This window comes from Salmo salar, chromosome ssa13, assembly GCF_905237065.1.
Source record: "Salmo salar chromosome ssa13, Ssal_v3.1, whole genome shotgun sequence".
NCBI lineage: Eukaryota > Metazoa > Chordata > Actinopteri > Salmoniformes > Salmonidae > Salmo > Salmo salar.
The window spans coordinates 100,761,453-100,788,025 of NC_059454.1; the positions used below are offsets into that span (position 1 = coordinate 100,761,453).

A 26,573-nucleotide genomic window follows, 5' to 3' on the forward strand; every position below is an offset into this window, starting at 1 on the left:
CTGGTTGGGGTATGTACGGTCACTGTAGGAACGACTTCATAGATGCACTTGTTAATGAAGCAGGTGACTTGTATGCATTTCTGTGTGTGGTGTAAAAATTGTGATCTAGAGTTTTGTTGCCTTTAGTTGCACAGGTGACATGGGGAGGAAAATGAGGTAAAACAGATTTTAATTTAATTGCATTAAAATCACCGGCCACGAGAAACACTGCCTCTGGATGTGCATTTTCTTGTTTGCTTATGGCCCAATACATTTTTTTATTTAATTTAACCTTCATTTAACTAGACAAGTCAGTTAAGAACAAATTCTTATTTACCTTGACGGCCTACCTCCCCCTATTTGAGTGCGGTCATCGGTTTAGAGTGGTAAATAGACAGCTTCAAAAAATATAGATGAAAACTCTTGGTAAATGGTAATGTACTAGAATAAGAAAGTGAGTTGTATTAAAACAATGGGTCAATGTTTTGACCTCTCTAATCGAACTCAATTTTATTATTACATTTACTGCAAATAATAAACAGATTTTGTTTTACAAGATTGCAGGACCAGCTCATCTAAGTCATGTGACTCTATCACTAGCTTGATAGCTTAAAATTCATCTTATGCAATATTGGTGGAATGTAGATTTTGTTCAATGTGAACAGTGATAATGTTGTTGCTGATGCTTGATACCGTAGGTTGGTTGTCATTGCTCTTTTTCTGTCACCTGTGTTTTATTCCACTTGGTTGTTCAGCAATGCACTAGTTTGCGTTGGGGTCTTGGCCGAGTTACTGTAATGTCCTTTTGTGACTGTTGATGTAAAAAAGGGCTTTATGCCATACATCAATTTGATTGATTGATTGATTGATTGTATGCCAGTTAGCCATAGAGATGATCCGCCATTTTGTGTCCTTGCATTGCACACACAGGCAGATGAAGGAATCTGAGGTAAAAACCTCTCTCTTAAATCATCAAAGTGGAAGATGAAGGCTCACTTACGTACAATATCTCTCTCTGTGACAATCTCAAAATCTTAACAGCCATTTAAAGTCATTATGTCCTTCTTTCCCCCTAATTCGTCAATGTCCTATTTCTTCTTAATGTAATTTCTATGTTATGTGACTGCTGGTCAGCCCCTCATTAGGAGTTTGCTCTAGGTGGTTTGTCAACTCTCCTCACATTTAACATTCTGTCCTCCTGTACTATATCAAAGTGTCAACGTTTTCTTTTCACTGAGAGGATGATTGAACATTGAAGTTTAAAGTTGACCTTGACCAATGACTATGGCTCTTCTAAGGACGTGACAGCGTTATACACAAACATTAACAAAGAGATTCAGTCTACTACTTATCACCATAGCAGACACCTCAGAATATAACATAACAGCAAGACAACTAATGCCGGGTGGACACTACACGACTTTCAAAATCCTAACATCGCTGAGCCTCTCACATTAAACGACCATCTTTCTTGTGGTTTTTTTGTCTTGCCAACGTAGTTGTGCCACACTAAACAATTTCTCCATACCACACTGTCGCGCGAATACAATGATATGATTAGATTTTACATAGCTAGAAAGAGCTGTGGCTCAAAACAGACTCATAAACGTGTTCAGTCAGAAATTCAGGTTTGCCGTTGAAATATCTAGCCAACATTTTGAATGGAATAACATTGCTTGCGAACTTCAGTGCTGTAACGATTTGACAGTTTGGCTTTGGTTAAAGGCAAGTACAAACTAGAGGTCGACCGATTATGATTTTTCAACGCCGATACCGATTATTGGAGGACCAAAAAAAAGCCGATGCCGATTTTTTTTTAAATTGTATTTATTTGTAATAATGACAATTACAACAATACTGAATGAACACTTATTTTAACTTAATATAATACATCAATAAAATCAATTTAGCCTCAAATAAATAATGAAACATGTTCAATTTGGTTTAAATAATGCAAAAACAAAGTGTTGGAGAAGAAAGTAAAAGTGCAATATGTGCCATGTAAGAAAGCTAACGTTTAAGTTCCTTGCTCAGAACATGAGAACATATGAAAGCTAGTGGTTCCTTTTAACATGAGTCTTCAATATTCCCAGGTAAGAAGTTTTAGGTTGTAGTTATTATATGAATTATAGGACTATTTCTCTCTATATGATTTGTATTTCATATACCTTTGACTATTGGATGTTCTTATAGGCACTTTAGTATTGCCAGTGTAACAGTATAGCTTCCGTCCCTCTCCTCGCTCCTACCTGGGCTCGAACCAGGAACACATCGACAACAGCCACCCTCGAAGCAGCGTTACTCATGCAGAGCAAGGGGAACAACTACTCCAAGTCTCAGAGCGAGTGACGTTTGAAACGCTATTAGCGTGCACCCGCTAACTAGCTAGCCATTTCACATCGGTTACACCAGCCTAATCTTGGGAGTTGATAGGCTTGAAGTCATAAACAGCGCAATGCTTGAAGCACAGCGAAGAGCTGCTGGCAAAACGCACGAAAGTGCTGTTTGAATGAATGCTTACGAGCCTGCTGCTGCCTACCACCGCTCAGTCAGACTGCTCTATCAAATCATAGACTTATATATATAATATAATAAAAACACAGAAATACGAGCCTTAGGTCATTAATATGGTCAAATCCGGAAACTATCATCTCGAAATCAAAACGTTTTTCCTTTCAGTGAAATACGGAACCGTTCCGTATTTTATCTAACGGGTGGCATCCCTAAGTCTAAATATTCCTGTTACATTGCACAACCTTCAATGTTATGTCATAATTACGTAAAATTCTGGCAAATTAGTTCGCAACGAGCCAGGCGGCCCAAACTGTTGCATATACCCTGACTCTGCGTGCAATGAACACAAGAGAAGTGACACAATTTCACCTGGTTAATGTTGCCTGCTAACCTGGATTTCTTTTAGCTAAATATGCAGGTTTAAAAATATATACTTCTGTGTATTGATTTTAAGAAAGGCATTGATGTTTATGGTTAGGTACATTCGTGCAACGATTGTGCTTTTTTTTCCGCAAATGCGCTTTTGTTAAATCATCCCCCGTTTGGCGAAGTCGGCTGTCTTTGTTAGGAAGAAATAGTCTTCACACAGTTCGCAACGAGCCAGGCGGCCCAAACTGCTGCATATACCCTGACTCTGTTGCAAGAGAAGTGACACATTTTCCCTTGTTAAAAGAAATTCATGTTAGCAGGCAATATGAACTAAATATGCAGGTTTAAAAATATATACTTGTGTATTGATTTTAAGAAAGGCATTGATGTTTATGGTTAGGTACACATTGGAGCAACATGTACCTAAGTGATTATATGCAACGCAGGACAGGCTAGATAAACTAGTAATATCATCAACCATGTGTAGTTAACTAGTGATTATGTTAAGATTGATTGATTGTTTATTATAAGATCATTTTTATGCTAGCTAGCAACTTACCTTGGCTTCTTACTGCATTCGCGTAACAGGCAGCCTCCTCGTGGAGTGCAATGTAAGGCAGGTGGTTAGAGCGTTGGTCTAGTTAACCATAAGGTTGCAAGATTGAATCCCTGAGCTGACAAGGTAAAAATCTGTCGTTCTGCCCCTGAACAGGCAGTTAACCCACCGTTCCTAGGCCGTCATTGAAAATAAGAATGTGTTATGAAAACTTGAAATCGGCCCTAATTAATCGGCCATTCCGATTAATCGGTCGACCTCTAGTACAAACGCATACTAGTAGTAGTCATGGCTCCTGCTCCAGTGTCTACACATCCTGAGTGATGCCAGACAACGGCATCATCTCCTGCTCCAGTGTCTACACATCCTGAGTGATGCCAGACAACGGCATCATCTCCTGCTCCAGTGTCTACACGTCCTGGGTGATGCCAGACAACGACATCATCTCCTGCTCCAGTCTACACATCCTGAGTGATGCCAGACAACGGCATCATCTCCTGCTCCAGTGTCTACACATCCTGGGTGATGCCAGACAACGACATCATCTCTTGCGCCAGAGTCTACACATCCTGGGTGATGCCAAACAACGGCATCATCTCCTGCTCCAGTGTCTACACGTCCTGGGTGATGCCAGACAACAACATCATCTCTTGCTCCAGTCTACACATCCTGGGTGATGCCAAACAACGGCATCATCTCCTGCTCCAGAGTCTACACATCCTGGGTGATGCCAAACAACGGCATCATCTCAATGGCTTCTTCTCTGGTGAGCTCTCATTGGCTATTGCAGATCACCGTTTTCAAAATGTGTCTTTGCACATCTCACACTACAAGAGCATAGCGAATATTGTGCCGATAAAATCAAACATGTTTGAAAATATCGGGACGTCTGGGACTGCTCAAAGACAGGATCGGTAGCCCTCAGATTGAGCCTCTAACCATCTCACATTAAACGAACGTCGGTTACTGTCACGTGCCCCGAGTAAGCAACAACATAGGGATTTTGTCTCCGATCTATCTTTAAAAACAAAACTGGTCTGGGACAGCTAAATCGGGGCCAAAATCGTGTAGTGTACACCCAGCTTAAGTCTACAGTACACCAACGATGTGCTAAGTAAGCATCCCATATGGTATGAGCAGATCTTTTGTTGATCACACAGATATTGTGTAAAGCTGTGGTCTGCCCTGTTTGTTGGCTTGGTGTTGGGCAGTGTTTTTACTGGCCTCCGCATCAGTCATGTCAACTGGCATTATGGAAAGTCAACATCCCGCGGTGCCCATGCCAGGCTCCTAGGAGGCAACACGATGCCCCCCCACACCCCGCACTCCCATTCCTGTCAGGCCCCATCGTCCTCGCCTGTACCCCTGTTCCTGTCTCTGTCCTTATCACCTGGGGTTTGTCCAAATGAACTTCATCGCATGCCGTTGCAGGACGTGTGTGAGCGCGTGCGTCTGTGTTGTCGTAAGACATCACTTGCCCAGTATTGTTGGTGTGAGGATATAGACCACCACATCCTGCTGACTGTGGTAATGCTAAGATGGTGATGGAGTGGTATTGATCTGGATGAGAGAGTAGACTTCACTTCACCGGGGCGGTAGCTCTAGATAGATGTATTTTCTGTCAGACCATGGAGGTTTGTGGAGCACGCCACACACACACACACACACACACACACACACACACACACACACACACACACACACACCTCCCACCCATACATACAACACCCCCCCCCCCACACACACACACCCCTCCCCCCATACATACCACACACACACACACACTCACACATACCTCCCCCATACATACAACACACACCCCTCCCCATACACACAACACACACACACACACACCCCCTCCCACCCATACATACCACACACACACACACACACACACACACACACACACACACACACACACACACACACACACACACACACACACACACACACACACACACACACACACACACACACACCCTCCCCCCATACATACAACACACACACACCCCTCCCCCATACACATACACACACACACACCCCTCCCCCATACAACACACACACACACATACCCCTCCCCCATACACATACACACACATACACACACACACCCCTCCCCCATACACATACACACACCCCCTCCCCCATACAACACACACACACACACACACACACACACACACACACACACACACACACCCCCCCACCATCACACACACACCCCCCATCCCCCCACACACACACACACACACACACACACACACACACACACACCCTCCCCCATACAACACACACACACACACACACACACACACACACACACACCCCTCCCCCATACACACACACACACCCTCCCCCATACATACAACACACACACACCCCTCCCCCATACACATGCACACACACACCCCTCCCCCCATACATACACACACACACCCCTCCCCATACACATACACACACACACCCCTCCCCCATACATACAACACACACACACACACACCCCTCCCCCATACATACACACACACACACACACACACACCCCTCCCCCATACACATACACACACACACCCCTCCCCCATACATACAACACACACACACACACACCCCTCCCACCCATACATACCACACACACCCCTCCCACCCATACATACCACACACACCCCTCCCCCCATACATACAACACACACACACACCCCTTCCCCCATACACATACACACACACACCCCTCCCCCCATACAACACACACACACACACACCCCTCCCCCCATACACATACACACACACACACACACACACACACATACACACACACACACCCCTCCCCCCATACAACACACACACACACACACACCCCTCCCCCATACAACACACACACACACATACACACACACACCCATCCCCCATACACATACACACACACCCCTCCCCCCATACATACAACACACACACACCCCTCCCCCATACACATACACTCACACACCCCTCCCCCATACATACAACACACACACACCCCTCCCCCATACACATACACACACACACACCTCCCCCATACACATACACACACACACCCCTCCCCCATACACATACACACACACCCCTCCCCCATACAACACACACACACACCCTCCCCCATACAACACACACACACACACCCTCCCCCATACAACACACACACACACACACACCCACACACACACACACACACACACACACACACACACACACACCCCTCCCCCCATACAACACACACACACATACACACACACACCCCTCCCCCATACACATACACACACACCCCTCCCCCCATACATACAACACACACACACCCCTCCCCCATACACACACACACCCCTCCCCATACATACACACACACACACCCCTCCCCATACACATACACACACACCCCTCCCCATACACATACACACACCCCCTCCCACCCATACATACCACCCACACCCCTCCCCCATACACATACACACACCCCTCCCCATACATACAACACACACACACACACACACACACACACACCCCTCCCCCATACACATACACACACACACACACCCTCCCCCCATACAACACACACACACACACACACACACACACACACACACACACACACACCCCACACACACACACACACCCCTCCCCCATACAACACACACACACACACACACACACACACACACACACACACACACACACACACACACACACACACACACACACACACACACACACACCCCTCCCCACAACAACCTCCCCACACACACCCTCCCCATACAACACACACACACACACACAGATACAAAGTGCTGAGACGATTGCTGCTTCTTTATCCTCCTCTAAGTAGGACGGCTTGTACCTGATGACTGGAGACATGTTCCCAGATCCAACCAGGTCACCATTACTCACTGATGAGAGGAATCATCACGTTGGAATCATAAACACAACCTTTTTTTCCTAAACAAAACGTTGTTTTATTTTATTATGGCCTTGGAATGTGAATGTGTGGAGTTCCCCACTCCTAAGTGCCTGGTGGTAACTTATTAAGGACTTTATTTTAGAGAGAAAAGGATTCTCTGCATAGATGTACTAGAGTAATACTTTGAATCCACATGTATGATTTGTTTGAGGTGGTCAATGCTAAAGGTATCCACAAGGATTTGATTTTGGGGGGGTATTAGCCTAGTGACTACTGAGTGACTAAAACCATGCTGTATCGTAGCTAACAGAGAACCCTTATCTTTATGTAGCCTTTCTTTGCACTGATTGGAAGTCTTTGTACTGTTTGTAAGAATAACATCCATGTGTGTCCCTGTACGGACAGCCTGTCCTCTTTTTCGCTCCCTCATTCGCTTTCTCTCCCTCTCTCTCTCTTTCTCTCTTTCTCTCTCTCTTGCTCTCATTTACTCTCATTCTCTCTATTTCTCACTCTCTCGCCATGTCTCTGTCTCTCTCTCTCTCTCTCTCTCTCTGTCTCTCTGTCTCTCTCTCTGTCTCTCTCTGTCTCTCTCTCCCTCTCTCTCTCTTTCTCTCTTTCTCTCTGTCTCTTGCTCTCATTTACTCTCATTCTCTCTATTTCTCACTCTCTCGCCATGTCTCTGTCTCTCTCTCTCTCTCTCTCTGTCTCTCTCTGTCTCTCTCTCTCTCTCTCTCTCTCTGTCTCTCTCTCTCTCTCTCTCTCTGTCTCTCTCTGTGTTCAATAAAATATTATAGGGGCTTTATTGGCTTGGGAAACATGTTTACATGGCCAAAGCAAGTGGGAAAAAAACAAAACAACAATCAGACAGTAACAGTAAACATTACACACACAAACAGTTTCAAGAGAAAAATACAATGATTAGCAGTTTAAAATGTTACATTAGCTGTACTTTATGTAGTGTTGTGACGATGTGCAAATAGTAGAATGTATGAATGACGGGGAAATAAATACTGCTGGGATTGCACACTGCAGTATTTTGCCTAACAGATACGGAAGTTAATCAAAATGTGATTTGTTTTGAATTAAAATGATTTGTGGGTTTGTTGAGTCAATTAGACCATGTCCATTTCATGCAAAACAATAATGATATTTCCGAATTTTTAGGCAAGTAAGTTGGTCCTGCTTTGTAGTTATACCCCTGTGGAGGTTGATGTTTGTATGGTTGATTCATCTGGGATTTTTCTACATGTTAAGGCGCTACCAGCTCACAACCATGAATTAAATCCTTATGGTGTTTTTACAAAGCCCAATCAGATGCACTGATAACATGTTACCATGTGGAGAGTCATTTGTCTTGCACATTGGTGTTGACAAAATGTCAGTCCTTGAATACACAATGCTCTACATTAGGTATATAGTACTCTCTCAACGGTCACTCTGACTGGCAAAGTGAATCTACGGAGGTCTAATAGCCTGACCTTATGTGAACCTTTGTGTTGTGTTTAACAACCTCTATTCTGTTCCTCTCTCTGCACTCCACCATTGTACTTGATTCAATGGTATTGGCAACAGGAAATACCACCGTATCTGATCCGCATTCTATTTCAGCTTTCAGCCACGTTACCATGTGGTCCTAAAAAGTCAAGTAAGGAATCACTGTGGGTACAAAAGAGATACATCTATCCAATGAATCCTAACAAAGTACATAGTACCTCCACATAACTTGAAATCTAAATAGCCTATTCCTGGGTTTAAGTTATAATAGATTGTGGGGCAAGATATGATTTAGCCTTTTCAGGTAATCCTGAGTACTATCCACAGAGGTGTGGGTTTAAATAATACTGAGTTTCAGTTATGATACACTAACTGCAGCCGTCCCCGTGGGAGGCCTTTTGGTAGGCTGTCATTGTAAATAAGAATTTGTTCTCAACTGACTTGCCTAGTTAAATAAAGGTTCAATAAAAAATGGAATAAAATAAACATTAAAAGGATCACATACATTCTCACATCAGACACATTTAAACCATTCGGTCCATCATACTGAATACACTAGCAACATAGAGGATATTGATACATTCACTCACAACTGACCGCTGCCCCAACTGCACTGGATAGATAGGTACATATACCAATAGAATGTACATTGCATTTAGTAGCTCAGTGGAGGCTTCTCCTCCGAGGAAGGGGACGACCATCCTCCTCAGTGAACTTCTTTAAAAATACAATTGTGAAACATTAAAGTTATCCTTTTTAAATAAAACTATATTAAATATATTCACATGACACCAAATAATAGCTTCCGTCCTCTGGGTACATTGACTTCAATATAAAACCTAGGAGGCTCATTGTTCTCACACCCTTCTATAGACTTACACAGTAATTACGACAACTTCCGGAGGACGTCCTCCAACCTATCAGAGCTCTTGTTGTCCACCCTACAGCTAGTTAGCACTGCAGTGAATAAAATGTGGTGAGTAGTCAACTCAAAGAGCGAAAGACAATAGTTGAACAGTTTTGAACAAATTAATTTCTTCAAAAATGGAGGAGAGAGCGATTTCGTTGTATTTTTTTCACTTACTTAGCTAGCGTATGCAGGGAGCTAGTTTAGCCTACCGAAACAGAGAGGGATAGATGCTAGATGGCTATGGCTATCCTACAATGGGACTCTTCCTAGTCAAGTTAAGCTTTTGGTTTTATGAATGTATTTCCACAGGGGTTAGCCGGTGTCAGCTTGCTGCTGACTGTACACTCTACTGCATGATTGTAGCGGGTTTACTAACGCGTTAGTTCCAGTAGCTATGTTCACTATGACGTTAATATGTAAAGTCCACAAGTGAAGGGAAAAGGTGAGTGGAGGAGAGTGCGTAGATGCAAGAAGTCATTATACAACGATCAAAGGTATCATGCTGTTTGTATGTGGCTGCTATGAAAGTGAAGTGTGTTTGTGATCAGTGGTGTATTCATTCCGCCGATTCTGTTGAAAAAAAAGTTTCTTAAACAAAATGAGGATATACATATCTGAATTTGTCCAATAGAAACTCTCGCTTGCAACTGTTGGATTCATGATTACAGCCTACATCAGCTAGATGCAGGCAGGAGTGTGCAAGGCGGTATTGAATGTGTCACTGTCTGTCACCTTTTATTACTATTACTAATGTCTCTCGAACTGTGAACCTACATTTTCAACTGTCATTCATAGGCTAGTTTGTAACAACCTCAAGATGAGTACAGGGAACATTTGAGTATCATGTAGTAGCCTAAACCTATCGCTGTTACATTAAACTGGGTGAATGGAATATGAATGACAGTCATCCAATATGCTGTAATAGAAATAAGGCCATGCTCATGAAAGTAAATTCAACGGCACCGCCCGCCAGTGAATCAGCATCACAGTTTCCAAGTCTAACAGTATACAGTGTGTCTGACGCAGGTCTAGGAACCTGTGTGTTTGGCTGTGCACTAATGGCTCTCCCCGACAGCAGTTTCCCCAATCAACTTTATCACCATCTTATTCCTGTTCCTCCTCGCCAGCTTCCCAGATGTGGGTCTTGATGACACGAGATCCTCCATGACAGAAACAGGATGTTCTCTCATGGTGCTGCTGTTGTACAGAATGGCTGAACCTGAGGGTATTTCCACAGAGATTCTAGAAGTTTTCTATGTTTTATGGTGCATTCACTGTTTTTCAGACCAAACAGAGCCCATGTCTTAACCTGTGGCTGACACCTCTTCTTCCTCCTCCTCTACCTCCTCCTCATCCTCCACCACCTCTTCCTTCCTTCCCTCCTCATCCTTCTCCTCCCTTCTGCATCATCCTCCCCCTCCACCGCCTCCTCCTCCTCTTCCTCCAATACATCCTCTTCCCCCTCTTCGTCCACAGCCTCCTCTTCCTCGTCCTGTTGGTGTCTGGTGCTGTTGACATGCTTGTCAGCTGTGTTATTTGGTTACGGTGGACTGGGAGGGGGTTCTACTAGCGTGTGTTCTCTCTCGTTACAAAGCCCGTGGCCGTGTGCTACGCAAGCACCCATTCACCCCACTACCACACACAGCCCATATATCCATACTGCCCCAGATGTGTCCCAGTCCTTCTGTCCATAAACAGACACCATAGAGGTCAGACACCATAGAGGTCAGACACAGTGCCGGTGCTGAGGCCCTGGCCCCACACACGTCACCTCACCCCACGCTGTTAGGGAAACAAACGCTCCCACAATGACCTGCCTGTTCTCTCCTGTCCGTCTGTCTGTGTTTGTCTGTGTTTGTGTCTGCTCCAGGCCCACAGGACACGCCCTTTTAAAAAAAAAAATGTGTGTGTGTGTCTTTGCCCCAGGCCCACCACACCACAGAACCTTAAGACTGGGTCTGAGTCCGTCACTATCCTGAAGCATCGTTCTGTCAGAGTCAATCCTCCAATTCTTCCAAGAATTCAAGAGGCTTTCTACCTGGAGGGTTGTGCACCTTGGTTTCCTTTGTTGTTGTTAATAAGTCTGTTGTATGTTAGATGTATTATCATACAAAGCCAGTTGATCATGTCAAAGTCGGCTGAGTGTCTGTCGATATTGTTTTGAATTGTTTACAACATGCTCAGGATTAACCTAGCTGGGCAGGTTGCTTTTTAGCTGTTGAAATTAGCTGCATGTTTATGTGTGTGAGTTAATTCAGATGTATTAATTATTGTGGATTGTTAAATGTATTTGGCATTAGACAGCATGCTAACTGAGTGAGGGTCATTTAGTAGACCGGTAGACTTACCTAGCTGGTTGTGCCATCTGTATCTAGCACTAGCCTGTTGTGCTACAGTGCCCCTATCCCCTGTTGTGCTACAGTGCCCCTATCCCCTGTTGTGCTACAGTGCCCCTGTCGCCTATTGTGCTACAGTTCTCTGTCTCTCGCTTCATCTCTCTCTCTTCCTCCCAACTCACTCACTCACTCACTCACTCACTCACTCACTCACTCACTCACATATAATGGATGAGCCCAGTGTTGTCTTGTATATTATAAATATAGCCTCTATATTTAGCCTCTGGTGTGGGGAGAGGTGCGTGTCTGACTCTGGTGGTGCAGCAGGGTAATGTATCTCTGACGCTACATCCATCTCTCTGCCACGAGGCCTGATGAGACACTGCAGAACTAACAAAGACATCCGGACCGTGACAGACACACTGCGGTAGAGATGGACGGACGGCGGAGAGACACAGTGATGTGTCTGGGAAGAAACTCAAAGACAATGCAGTCAGTCATTGTGGGACAGACCAGTAGGCAACATCTAAGTCATGCTCCCTCAGTTTGACCAATGACTACTCTTTCATCTTCATTATTCATTGTTTTTACGTGAGGAAGGGTTGTCTTTGGAGAGAAGAGGAATGTGCTCAACCAACTTGAGAAAAGGTGCAACCAAAAAATAAATGAGCTTAAGAAAGGAAAATGCACAACTCGCAATTCAAAACTTAACGTTTTTAATTGTGACGGTTTTGGCCGTCATTGGCCTACATCTGTGGGAGGCGTGACTGACTGTGTTGTGATGAGCGTCTTCAGTTCAGACACACTGTGGTCCTCAGAGCAGAAGACGCGCTGTGGTCCTCAGAGCAGAAGACGCGCTGTGGTCCTCAGAGCAGAAGACGCGCTGTGGTCCTCAGAGCAGAAGACGCGCTGTGGTCCTCAGAGCAGAAGACGCGCTGTGGTCCTCAGAGCAGAAGACGCGCTGTGGTCCTCAGAGCAGAAGACGCGCTGTGGTCCTCAGAGCAGAAGACGCGCTGTGGTCCTCAGAGCAGAAGACGCGCTGTGGTCCTCAGAGCAGAAGACGCGCTGTGGTCCTCAGAGCAGAAGACGCGCTGTGGTCCTCAGAGCAGAAGACGCGCTGTGGTCCTCAGAGCAGAAGACGCGCTGTGGTCCTCAGAGCAGAAGACGCGCTGTGGTCCTCAGAGCAGAAGACGCGCTGTGGTCCTCAGAGCAGAAGACGGGCTGTGGTCCTCAGAGCAGAAGACGCGCTGTGGTCCTCAGAGCAGAAGACGCGCTGTGGTCCTCAGAGCAGAAGACGCGCTGTGGTCCTCAGAGCAGAAGACGCGCTGTGGTCCTCAGAGCAGAAGCTAAATGAAGGAAAAGCATCTGGTGATGCAGCCTAATGAGAAGCAGGTGTATGAGAGATGACACACACACACACACACACACACACACACACACACACACACACACACACACACACACACTTCAATGAAGGGCCTTGAGGAAAAGAGTGCATGTAAACACACTCATCTCTCCCAGTGAGTCCCCTGAGGGACACTAGCTATATTCATATTAATACAAATCACATAAGCCATTCTTAAACAAATCACATAAGCCATTCTTAAACATGTTGTAAACTCTGGAAGTATGGTCTTAAATGTCAATGTGGTATTGTTTTATTGATACGCTGCATGTTAGTGGGAGGTGCTAGTTCAGGCTGACCTGCTAATGTTGGCCAACGCCCACAGCCTCACAGGCTTTTACTGGGAGCACATTCAATGACTGCAAACGTGTCGTTGGAGTGTTTCTGTGGTGTTTGCGGTTAAAGTTGAAGAAAAATACAAAATTCCTTCACAAGATGGACAATAAAGTTAGAAAACACAGATATGCTAAAATACAGTGTACTCCCAATGCCCTGTTCATGTCTTGTTATGGTTTTTCACAAAGTCTTATAAAGTCAGGATCTCCCACAATACAGTTTGTGATGGGAAGCCCTGTCCTGGCTGCTAAGACAATTAATATAACAATACATAGTACATATAGCTAAGTTCCAAAAAAGTATTTATTTGATTTAGCATCGACTGGGTGAAACCAAGGACCCAAGGCACAGATAACATCCACTGATGTCATTTCAGCTATGCGAAAATGTGTGAATCTGAGAGAGTTAGCCTAGTGCTAGCGAGGTACTAAGTGTGTGTCAGTCAAGCAATGAGGAACAATTGGGATTGGAATTTCACTTAACTTCCTGATTAACTTCATAAAAATGGAAGTGCAACTCCAACCATGGTATTTTAAAGAGGGAGAGCGAGGACATTGTATGTATTATAGGAGTGCACAAATGACCCAATATTAAAACCTATATGGCTGCAGACAGAAACATATGCTATCAAAACCGCTAGGTTATATACATCCTAAAGGTATCTGACAAGAAGAGAGATGGGGAGAAAGGGCCTTTTTAGCATGAGACTGGTATGACCATAATGCACCAGGTGTTTCTAGATAAGACGGTGTGTGTATATGAGAGAGCGAGAGGTGGTGTGTGTGGGAGTTAGATAGTGGAGGCAGGGGTATGCTGTGTGCAGCCAGCCAGCCAGCCAGCCAGCCAGCCAGTCAGTCATGGGATGAACGAGTGAGACTTGTGTACCCACAGCTGCTTACTGGCTGGAGCTAGAACAGGGGGAGGAGTGTCTGCCCTGCCTGCTGCAGAGAGAGAGAGCGAGTAAAAGAGAGAGAGAGGTAGTTAGAGAGAGCAGAGCGTGAGAGAAACAAGACTGAATCCGCTCCACAGAAGAGGGAGAGAGCAAGGGACAGAGAGAGAGGTTGGGGTCGCTGCATCGGTATGCCTGCTCCTCCTGCTCTTCTCATTTCCACTCCACACGCTGCTGCCTTTGAGGAGACCCAGACTCTGTTTGAAATGCCAAACACCTCCTTGAGGCTGTGCCTTCATCCTCATTCATTTACATTTCTACTCACCTTTCCCTGCGTGAGGGAGACCGGGAGCGCCTGAGACATTCATGGGGGATCATTTCTGCTGAAGTTGCTGTGAAGAAATTACTGGGCGGTTTCTGCTCTTTGGATGCGATCCGTTTGGTCTTTCTGTGTTTGGATAGGACACAAAGTCTCTGGAAACATCGAACTCTATATAACCTGGAATATTTGAGAATTTGTGACTGCATTTTTTAGAGACATACAGGAATTCCTGTAAGCCAAGACGATCAAACTTGTTGACAGTTTTCTATATTTTCCCTGCTACTCTTGCAGGGCAGGCACACAGCGCAGCACGTGTTGTCTATGTCTTTTCTAAGGAGAGAACCAGAGGAGTAGAAGGATAGGCTGCCAGAGTATTTGTCTATCTGTGTGCGTCTGTATGATTGAACTGTCTGTGTCTGCACAGTGAGGGATGCCCTGGGGGACTCCCAGATCCTGGTCCTGGACGAGGGTTAGTCTTCACGCTGCTGCTAACATGGCAGAGGGTACACGGCTCCTCTCTCTCAGCCACCAGCCTGATCTGCTGCTGAGCTAGGACTAGGACCAAGACTAGCTACTGACCAGCCCCAGCCAAGCCCCCTGTCTCTGAGTCTAGGATCAGACCAGAAAAGGATCTTTCTGGAGCCTCCTGCCCTCTGCCGGTTGATCTGGTTTCAGACCAGGAGCTTTCAGAAGGCTCTCTGGCTGCAAGATGATGAACTCTTCCCTGGACCCGCTGGAGCTTGAGCTCCTCAACCTGAGCGGCCCTCCTTTCTGCCTCCTGGACGTGGGCTACAGCCAGATCTTAAACACCTGTCTACTGGAGGTAGCCATCATCCTGCTGCTTACCATCCTCATCATCTCTGGCAACCTGGTGGTGATCTTTGTGTTCCACTGTGCTCCTCTTCTCCACCACCACACAACCAGTGCCTTCATCCAGACCATGGCCTACGCAGACCTGTTGGTGGGGGTCAGCTGCCTCATCCCCTCCCTGTCCCTCCTCCACCACCTGAAAGGCCTGGACGAGGAGCTGACCTGTAAGGTGTTTGGTTACATGGTTTCCGTGTTGAAGAGCGTTTCCATGGCGTCACTGGCGTGTGTTAGCGTGGACCGATACATGGCGATAACACGGCCTCTGTCGTACGCTACCTTGGCGACGCCGTGCCGGATCCGCGTGTGCATCCTCCTCATCTGGGTCTACTCCGCCCTCGTCTTCCTGCCCTCCTTCTTCGGCTGGGGGAAGCCCGGCTACCACGGCGATGTGGTGGAGTGGTGTGCGGTGGAGTGGGAGACGAGGCCGCTCTTCACATCGTTCATTGTGGCGCTGCTCTACGCGCCAGCCGCCATGACGGTCTGCTTCACCTATGTCAACATCTTCCGGATCTGCCGGCAGCATACGAGGGAGATCAGCGAGCGCCGCGCCCGGTTCGGCCCACAGGAAGGCTCTCTGGGACAGGATGGCCAGCCGCAGCATGCGCCGGCGTGCACGGACAAACGCTACGCCATGGTGCTGTTCCGCATCACCAGCGTCTTCTACCTCCTCTGGCTTCCCTATATCCTGTATTTCCTGCTGGAGAGCGCTGGGATCTACAGTCACCCTGCCGCCTCGTTCATCACCACCTGGCTGGCTATCAGCAACAGCTTCTTTAACTGTCTGATCTATAGTCTGTCCAACAGTGCCTTCAGGAAGGGTTTAAAACGCCTCTGTTCGTTCTGTGTGCAGCGCGTGGACAGTAAGAAGTCCTTCAGCCCCGCACCAGGGTACGGACAGGGGCCCATCTGCACACGCTCCACATGCCATGTCTAGGATCTCCCAGAGAGCCTTGTGGTGGTTGAGTCAAAGTATCGTGTTGTTATAGCACTAAGCATGTCCCATACTGATGCTGAGCTAAAGGGAACAGGCTTCACAGGGAGTTGTGTTGCTGCGGATGCTGCTGTTTCTCTACAGTTGTAGGTTTGTTGGAGGGTTGCGTCTCTGCTGCCACTGACGGGATCGTCTCCAGGGCCTGAGAGCTGTGAGACCCGCTTGGGAAGTACAGCCAAGGCTCAGCCCCAGCCATGAGAGAGGTGGGAGAGGTGGGACGTGGAGTTACTCTAACCTTTGACTCCTGATATAGATGACAGCGTTATGGCTACGTTGTTTCAGCCTGTGAGAGTTGAGGTGACTGAAGACCTCCCTTCTGACAGTACTTGCCAAAAACACAAACTGTAAGAACACATGTTCTTTTAGGGGAGGTTTTTTTCTGGGACTCTGTATCTTCCTAGCAGCTTGTGAAACTATTTGTATTTGTGCTATGACTACAATGTATAGAATGCAAAAAATGACTCACATTATTTAAAGGTCCAATGCAGTCAAAATTATGTTTTTCCTGTTACATTTACATTTTAGTAATTTAGCAGGCACACTTATCTAGAGCGAATTACAATTAGCGGATTCATCTTAAGACCGCTAGGTGAGACAACAACACATCACAGTCGTATCTAGTACATTTTCCCTCAACAGAGTATCTATCAGCAAAGTCAGTGCCAGTAAAACACTGTGAGAGTTATTTAAGATGCTCTTCAAAGAGCTCTGGTTTCAGAAAGATGGGCTGTCCTGACTTCAGGGGGAAGCTTGTTCCACTATTGGGGTGCCAGGACAGAGAATAGCTTTGACTGAATTGAGCGGGAACTTCCCCCCCGTAGGGGTGGGAGAGCCAAGAGACCAGAAGTGGCGGAATGGAGTGCTCGGGTTGGGATGTAGGGTTTGAACATGGCCTGAAGTTAGGGAGGGGCAGTTCCCCTTGCTCCTCCGTAGGCAAGATTATGCGAGCTTCGACTGGATGCCAGTAGAGTGAGCGGGGTTACAAGGAGAATTTAGCAAGGTTGAGCCCCAGGCAGGCTGCGGCATTTATAATCTACAACTATTACAGTAAGGTACTTAATTGTTACCCAGAAATTATTTTATGTTAATATAAAAACAGCTGCATTGGGCCTTTAAAATAACGGAGAAACACTTGATTGCTGCTTTCTTATGCCTAGCTGAGTGGAGCTGTCAATAACAACTTATTTAAATGTTCGCCCTTGTGGTTTTTGCGGAAACAGATTATTTACAACATTGTGCGCTGAGGGGTGCAACAACCTCAAAGTCTGAAGAGAAGCAAGTAGGTCTATATCATTTATTTACATCTGGGTTGTTCTGAGGCAGAGAAAGAGAGGACGACCGATATATCGGTTCCCCGATATTATTGGCTGATATTGGCCTTTTAACACTGTATCGGTATCGGCCGATAATTCCACCGATAAACGATGTTCAATGAATAGGATGAAAAAAAAGAATCTCATGCTTTCCTGAATGATTGCGGCTGTTCCCATGAAGTGTTATTCATTTCACAATGTAAGAAATCAACATTTGAAGTGTATTTCTTGGACGGCAGTTTGTGAGAATTCAGTGTGGAAAAGATTATATCGGCAGATATATCAGTAAGTTTTGTCATCCCAAAAATCTGAATCGTATCGGATCCCCAAAAAGCCATTGTTCGGCCTCTAATTAGTAGTCGTAGTTGAACTAGTTTACTACTGAGGGATCAGTGTCATCATTGACTGGATGCCTCGTTTCAACAAACTTCCTCATCATCAGAGCCTGTCTGGCTCTGTAACCAAACTACATTCCGCTTCACTTATGAGGAGAATGTGGTCGTTGTGTCAAAGCAGAAGGTTCTAGAGAAGTGATTAAGCTCCAGAATAGTTGATCATCTCCAAAGCTTTGCCCCGCATATGTGATCTGTTCTAGACTAGGAGTATCTGCTGCTATACCGATGGGGCTCGTGCGTGCCTGGAGCACAGGAAGGCTTGGGAATCATTAAATCAACCTCACATCTCAGTCTTAACGTTAATGACAGTGAATGTTGATGGTGAGTACTGAGAATGCTGTGAGCTGCTGTTAGCTGAGGAACATCTGGCTGGGTGTCGTAAACGTCTTGTCCGTCTGTCAGCCACCCTCCACCTTTCTCCTCCTGCTCATTACATCACAGAAAGCCAGGGGGAAAAAGAGAGGGAGAAAGAGCAGAATAGCAGCTGTGGAGTGAGAGAGAGCCCTAAGATAAACATTATGGCCGCAGTAATACTGTGCCACACACACACACACACACACACACACACACACACGAGGTAATGTGGGACGTTAAACAGTACCGCTGTATGTCCAGACCCAGATGCTTCAAGACATTTGACTTTTCCAGCCGGGGCCACAACACAACAGTATAAAACAAGCTGGTTCAGACCAGGCTGTTCCAGCCGGGGCCACAACACAACAGTATAAAACAAGCTGGTTCAGACCAGGCTGTTCCAAATGGAACCCTATGTAGTGCTCAAGTGTTTTTAAACAAATGTTACTGGATATTTATTAGACTTTTCACAGGTTTTGGCTTCTTGTCACTTTTCTCTCTTTAGTTCTCTGACATTTGGGAGCAAATATACAACGGACACAGTGGCTTTATTTTCCTAGTGGACCAAAGTTGAATATTTATTGGATTTTGTATATTTGAAGAAGAAAGAGAGAATGAGAGATGGCAAGAAAAAGAAAGTGTAATTCAGGTTGATGACTTTTTTTTATGGATGTTTTCATGTTAGGAATTTTGCAGTGATGAAGGTGTGGCCAGACATTGAGTTGGACTGCTGTGTTCCTAGGCTGCCTCTGCAATGAATCCAGTGTTCTGGGTACAGGCTCCATCGACGGCTTTTCACAGTTGCCTGTACAGCAGGCCTTTCTGAATCTATTAACATGTATTTATTTAAAAATATTTCAAAGCTGTACGTAGTCTTTTATGCATGTTTTACTTACTGTATATATTTGATTGAATGGTCACTTTTCGTTTTCAAATCATAAACTGTTGTCAAACTGTCTAAAGTGTAAATGCTTTTGGAGACGTACGTCTTCACGGCAATGCTGTCAAAGGGCACAGTGCAATACATTCAGTGTTCCTCCATTTTGTCAATGTTTTATTGAAGACACAATACACAATAGAAATAGTTATTTTCTTCATTTACCACTGAGTGTGTATTGAATAGGGCTGTCCCCGACTAAAAATACATCTTGGTAGACCGAGAGTCGTCTGTTATTTCGACCAATTGATTGGTTGAAATTTTAAAACGTGCCGAGCTCAGACTGTGTTAAAAAAAAAATGGCAGTGAGTGACTGGGGGACTAGCATCCATTGTCTCTCCTCCATGCTGCAGTGACCACCACAGAACACCAACAGTGTGAATCGCGCTGTCCGTGTTGCTGAAGCTGCAACATAATGCCAGCAGTATACCACCCTGCATCTCACTGCTGACTTGCCTCTGAAGCTAAGCAGGGTTGGTCCCTGGATGGGAGACCAGATGCTGCTGGAAGTTGTGTTGGAGGGCCAGTAGGAGGCAGTCTTTCCTCTGGTCTAAAAAAATATCCCAATTCCCCAGGGCAGTGAATGGGGACATTGCCCTGTGTAGGGTGCTGTCTTTCAGATGGGATGTTAAACGGGTGTCCTCTCTGTGGTCACTAAAGAACCCATGGTACTTATCATAAGAGTACCGTAAATTCCGGACTATAAGCCGCAACTTTTTTTCCCAGGCTTTGAACCTCGCGGCTTAAACAATGACCTGGCTAATATATGGATTTTTCCCGCTTTCAATTTTTTTGTTCTCCAAAAAAACATTCTGTGACGTGCTCAGTTTTTGAAGCTTTCATTAGACCAATGAAATTGCCAAACGGGTTAAGGTCAAACAACTTTTTTGTTTACTGTTTAGATTAAATCGAGCGCTCTCAAACTTCCCATCTTTCTGATTACGGTAGTCATTTTGTCACCCTCATCAGGGCAAAGACACGGAGAAATGCATATGATGCAGCTTTCAAGTTGAAGGCGATGGATCTGGCTGTTGGAAAAGGAAATAGAGCTGCTGCACGGGAGCTTGGTCTTAATGAGTCGATGATAAGATGTTGGAAACAGCAGCGTGAGGAATTGACTCAGTGCAAAAAGACAACTAAAGCTTACTGCTAATTATTATTTTTTTGTTACAAGCCGTGTTTCGTTAAAGCCTGTGTAAAGTTCATTTGTTGCAATGTACCGGTAGGCACCTGCGGCTTATAGACATGTGCGGCTTATTTATGTTCAAAACAATATATTTTTTTTAATTCAGTGGGTGCGGCATATATTCAGGTGCGCTTAATAGTCCGGAAATTACGGTAGGGGTGTTAACCCTGGTGTCCTGACTCTCTGTGGTCACTAAAGAACCCATGGTACTTTTCTTAAGAGTAGGGGTGTTAACCCTGGTGTCCTGACTCTCTGTGGCCACTATAGAACCCATGGTACTTATCTAAAGAGTAGGTGTGTTAACCCTGGTGTCCTGACTCTCTGTGGCCACTATAGAACCCATGGTACTTATCTTAAGAGTAGGGGTGTTAACCCTGGTGTCCTGACTCTCTGTGGTCACTAAAGAACCCATGGTACTTTTCTTAAGAGTAGGGGTGTTAACCCTGGTGTCCTGACTCTCTGTGGCCACTATAGAACCCATGGTACTTATCTAAAGAGTAGGTGTGTTAACCCTGGTGTCCTGACTCTCTGTGGCCACTATAGAACCCATGGTACTTTTCTTAAGAGTAGGGGTGTTAACCCTGGTGTCCTGACTCTCTGTGGTCACTAAAGAACCCATGGTACTTTTCTTAAGAGTAGGTGTGTTAACCCTGGTGTCCTGACTCTCTGTGGTCACTAAAGAACCCATGGTACTTATCTTAAGAGTAGGGGTGTTAACCCTGGTGTCCTGACTCTCTGTGGCCACTATAGAACCCATGGTACTTATTGTAGAGTAGGTGTGTTAACCCTGGTGTCCTGACTCTCTGTGGCCACTATAGAACCCATGGTACTTATCTTAAGAGTAGGGGTGTTAACCCTGGTGTCCTGACTCTCTGTGGTCACTATAGAACCCATGGTACTTATCTTAAGAGTAGGGGTGTTAACCCTGGTGTCCTGACTCTCTGTGGTCACTATAGAACCCATGGTACTTATCTTAAGAGTAGGGGTGTTAACCCTGGTGTCCTGACTCTCTGTGGCCACTATAGAACCCATGGTACTTATCTTAAGAGTAGGGGTGTTAACCCTGGTGTCCTGACTCTCTGTGGCCACTATAGAACCCATGGTACTTATCTTAAGAGTAGGTGTGTTAACCCTGGTGTCCTGACTCTCTGTGGCCACTATAGAACCCATGGTACTTATCTTAAGAGTAGGGGTGTTAACCCTGGTGTCCTGACTCTCTGTGGTCACTAAAGAACCCATGGTACTTATCTTAAGAGTAGGTGTGTTAACCCTGGTGTCCTGGCTAAATTCCCAATCTGGTCCTCATACCATCCTGGTCACATAATCATCCCCAGTCTACAATTGGCTCATTTATCCTCTCCCCTGTAACTATTCCCCAGGTCGTTGCTGTAAATGAGAACGTGTTCTCAGTCAACCTACCTGGTAAAATAAGGGTAAAATATATAAATAAATAAAAATTACAGCCATTTCTGACTGAAAAGTTCTGTTACTGAAATCGCTAAATTGTTTAGGTATAAACATTCCCTATTCCCTCAACCCTGTTCTCTTTACGTGACACGTATATGCATCGCCTGCACGTGACCAATAGGGCCTGACCTTTAGCATATCATAATCACATCAATAAATTGGCTATAACAAACTCCGAAAACTAACACGTGACAGCAAAATGGATGCAGAAGACGTGACAAACTGGAAATGGGGGAATGTGTACTGGTTTCTCAGGAAGTAAAGGGGAAGTCAGATGTGTGGAATTAATGTGACTAGTTGTTAAATACTGGAGATGAAGAAAAAGAAGGTAAGGAACAAGCTCTGCCTGCATATTATGTTTCCAAACAGATGCTGTTAGATTACAATCTACTTTTTCTGGCTGTTTTGGAACAGTTTAAACAACACTAAATAAATTATAAGCATACCAGAGTCTGTAACGTTTAAAAACAATTTTGTAAAGCCTTTATTACAGCAAAGACTAGAAACAGTCGCATTCATTCGTGAATGCAATTTCCGGAAATGGAATGGTTTATTGAATGTTTTGCTAATTATTTAAGGATAGCTTTGTTATTAAATATTATAACTAAAATGCTTTATTGCTCATCTAAAGAAATATCAGTCGACCAACAGCCTATCGACCAAACCAGTCGAATAAATAAGTTCAGGCCTAGAATTGAAACAATAGATGTCAATCTGTTTCTCTCTATTGGCCATATGCTGTTTTTGGATTGTTAGTGATATTGTCTTCTGGTAATAACAGAGTTTCTGCTGGAGTCGTCACACGCTGTTCACAGTTTTTATTAAGTTCACATGACTCTCCGCCTGACGCTTCTGCCCTTTGGGGATGGATTTGTCTGTCTGGGTGGTTTGTATGCCAGTGTGTTTGATGTGTAAAGGAATAGCTTCATGTACAGTAGATGTGTTCTGTCAGGCATCTCAATTCTCTCACTCTTGGAAGCCTTGCCAAATGTTGAGTGGTTTTCCTGCTACTGTACTTTCAAAGAGGCTGTTATTTTTTTCAAAACCACTCCGTATTGTAATTCTGAAACCATTCACCAAGATATTCCTTGAGTAATTGTACGGGAGCGGCAGGTAGCCTAGTGGTTAGCGTGTTGGACTAGTAACTGAAAGGTTGCTAGATCGAATCCCCGAGCTGACAAGGTAAAAGTCTGTCGTTCTGCCCCTGAACAAGGCACTGTTTCTAGGCCGTCATTGTAAATAAGAATTTGTTCTTAACTGACTTGCCTAGTTAAATAAAGGTAAAATAAAAACCATTGACCCTGCTTTTAGGTTTACCCCACATGGGTTCACTAATATTGTTGTGTATTTAAAAGACAATTCAAGTGTCCTCCTTTTGAGGCAGATATGAGTTCAATATTTTACAGTAGTTCAATCTAGGTGTCAGTTAGTTGAACTCTACTCCACCCAGTTAGTTGAACTCTACTCCACCCAGTTTGTTGAACTCTACTCCACCCAGTTAGTTGAACTCTACTCCACCCAGTTAGTTGAACTCTACTCCACCCAGTTAGTTGAACTCTACTCCACCCAGTTAGTTGAACTCTACTCCACCCAGTTAGTTGAACTCTACTCCACCCAGTTAGTTGAACTCTACTCCACCCAGTTAGTTGAACTCTACTCCACCCAGTTAGTTGAACTCTACTCCACCCAGTTAGTTGAACTCTACTCCACCCAGTTAGTTGAACTCTACTCCACCCAGTTAGTTGAACTCTACTCCACCCAGTTAGTTGAACTCTACTCCACCCAGTTAGTCAGTTGATGGTACTTTAGAAAGGGGCAAAACTGGAGGAAAGGTTTCTTGCTTTGCTGACCAAAGAGCCATGGCCGTCTCTCCTTTCTCTTTCCTGTGGGAAAACATCAAAACGAGGGCTAGTGATCTCTGGGGACTCAAGCTCCCATAATGACCTGCTCTCTGCAGTGCCATATTAGGACGTTGTGCGAGCTGGCGTGGTACTGGGAACATCCATGCCAACTCGGGGACAAAACTGTTTCCAGTGAACTGAGCATTGAGGCCCTAACTTTACTGGAGGACTACACACCCACACACACACACTGTTTTTCTGTCTCTTATCCGTCAAATACTTTCTCAGATGTGTTATCGACTGATCATTACCACACATAACATATCTGGGATCACCACCATCTTTAATCTTGACCAATTTGGGTGCATTATCTTTTAAATCAGGCATAGTTCATCTAAAGATCTTTCATAGGTTATTCTTAGCTCTGTGTGTCCCTGCTTGGAGCCAGTAGTCTGCTAGCTTGTTAAGTAGCCTGTTAGTTGGAGCCAGAGGAGCTAGCCATGCTGTACGGAGGCCACCCCACACACCTCTGCCCAGAAGGGCTTTGTATTCAGGGCTGAGGGTGGCTATCTGAGGGAGGGCAGGTGGCTGCTCCACACAGGGCCAGGGGAGGATGTGAGGAGATCTCTCTCTCACTCACTCACTCACTCACTCACTCACTCACTCACTCACTCACTCCTCACTCACTCACTCACTCACTGTCACAGACTATCTCTCCCTCTCTCCCCCTCTCCCTCCCACCATACTGCCCGGTGTAGGGCTTTCATCGCCCCACTCCAGGTCTCATAATCAGCCCCAAGTAAGAAAAACAAACTGCCATTTCACCCATTGTGTTAGGATAAACCTGAACTGTTAACAATGGAGGAAAGGGTTACAGTGCTTCCTGCGGAAGACACACACACACACACACACACACACACACACGCTCCATCACTAACCACCAGCATCACTAAACACAGTCTGTGTTTTTCTCCCTCCCGCCCCACTCACGCAAAGGCTCTTGTTATTTCACTGGGCTTTTTAACACTAGAAGAGCAGAGTGAGTCATTTTCACTCAATATGAATTTAAAATGAAAATATCTCTGCCATTTTTAAAGTCATGCCCCCTGCCTCCTTGACTTTTCCTAAATATGTCTATTTAACACGCGTTGGTGTAAGAATTCCGATATCTCAACCAGAGTTTGTGTTATAAGCAGTTTTAAAGGAGGACATGTTATTTTCTTCCCTGGAGTGCCAAAAAGTGACTTTTTCAAATCCTACAGTCACATGCAGGTAAGACATGATTTCTATATATTATCAGAAAGAGCAGATTCAGAGTTTCCAAAACCCTTACCATTGCCAAATAACTAACTCAGAAAATTGAAGAGATGAGCTCCATTTAAAAATATATATTTTTCCCCACACATGAGCACGCGGCAACAGATAGCCTACAGTCACATAAACTAATGAAAATGCTATTGTGTTCTTTGAAATAACATTTTGTTTCCTATTCTGTTACCCAAAACCTTCATAAACACAACCAAAGGATTATTTTTCCGCTAGCATTTATGAAATGTATTTATTAGACTGTTAGAATATTTTGAGTCAAAATGACTCCTCATTGGCTCAAAGGGGGGGGTCCGCCCTCGAGGCCCGCATTTTCTAGTGTTAAAGGATCTCAGGGTCCGAGATGACCCTCCCGAACTTAAACATGGATCCTTATCAGTTGATGCAGCCTAGGGCCAATACAGGCCCCAGTCTAGGGTGCATCCCAAATGACACCCTATTCCATCCCTATATAGTGCACTGCTTTTGACCAGGGTCCATGTACTGTAACGAAGACTGGACTGGGAGAAACAAATTAAATAGTGGTTCTGTGTGTCGTTTGGGGCCTTGGTTCTGCCCACCATTCAGTTGTTGGTTTATTCCTATATTCTTCTGTACATTCTCCTGCTCTCTTGGTTTCAGTCTTTCTCTATGGAAGTAGAAACACAGTCTTGATGGATGGAGGGAGAGAGGGAGGCAGTCGGTCCGTTTGGTCCACTTGGTGCATTAAGGAGTTTGTCTTTGTTAGCTGGAGATTGGTATAACCAACCGTACATGGGTCTAACAGATAATTATCACTGACTAATACTTTCACCCCCACAACAAAACTATTTGATAAAACAAACTGAATTGTTTATATATATTTATATGATTCACTTCCCC

At 45.0% G+C, this 26,573-nt stretch overlaps 2 protein-coding genes across 8 annotated transcripts in view; both read left to right on the forward strand.

Annotated features, from left to right (window-relative positions):
- The window catches only part of LOC106568376 (rab GTPase-activating protein 1), a 289,542-nt gene that overhangs the window by 84,108 nt on the left and 178,861 nt on the right, over positions 1 to 26,573 (forward strand). The window contains exon 1 of one of the 7 annotated variants that reach the window (XM_045692529.1): positions 25,393 to 25,658. The exons of the other annotated variants lie outside the window; for them this stretch is intronic. Coding sequence (XP_045548485.1) covers positions 25,653 to 25,658 — 6 coding nt within the window. The 5' untranslated portion in view covers positions 25,393 to 25,652. Of the gene's footprint in view, positions 1 to 25,392; positions 25,659 to 26,573 lie in introns of those variants that run through there. 7 annotated transcript variants of the gene reach the window in all.
- On the forward strand, positions 15,668 to 19,993 carry LOC106568377 (probable G-protein coupled receptor 21). Its single transcript, XM_014138670.2, has one exon. The coding sequence runs from the start codon at positions 15,742 to 15,744 to the stop codon at positions 16,834 to 16,836; it is 1,095 nt and encodes a 364-aa protein (XP_013994145.1). The 5' UTR covers positions 15,668 to 15,741; the 3' UTR covers positions 16,837 to 19,993.

Excerpts from the sequence above, each read along its gene's own strand:
- LOC106568377 (XM_014138670.2), top strand. The coding sequence starts at position 15,742 with ATGATGAACTCTTCCCTGGACCCGCTGGAGCTTGAGCTCCTCAACCTG.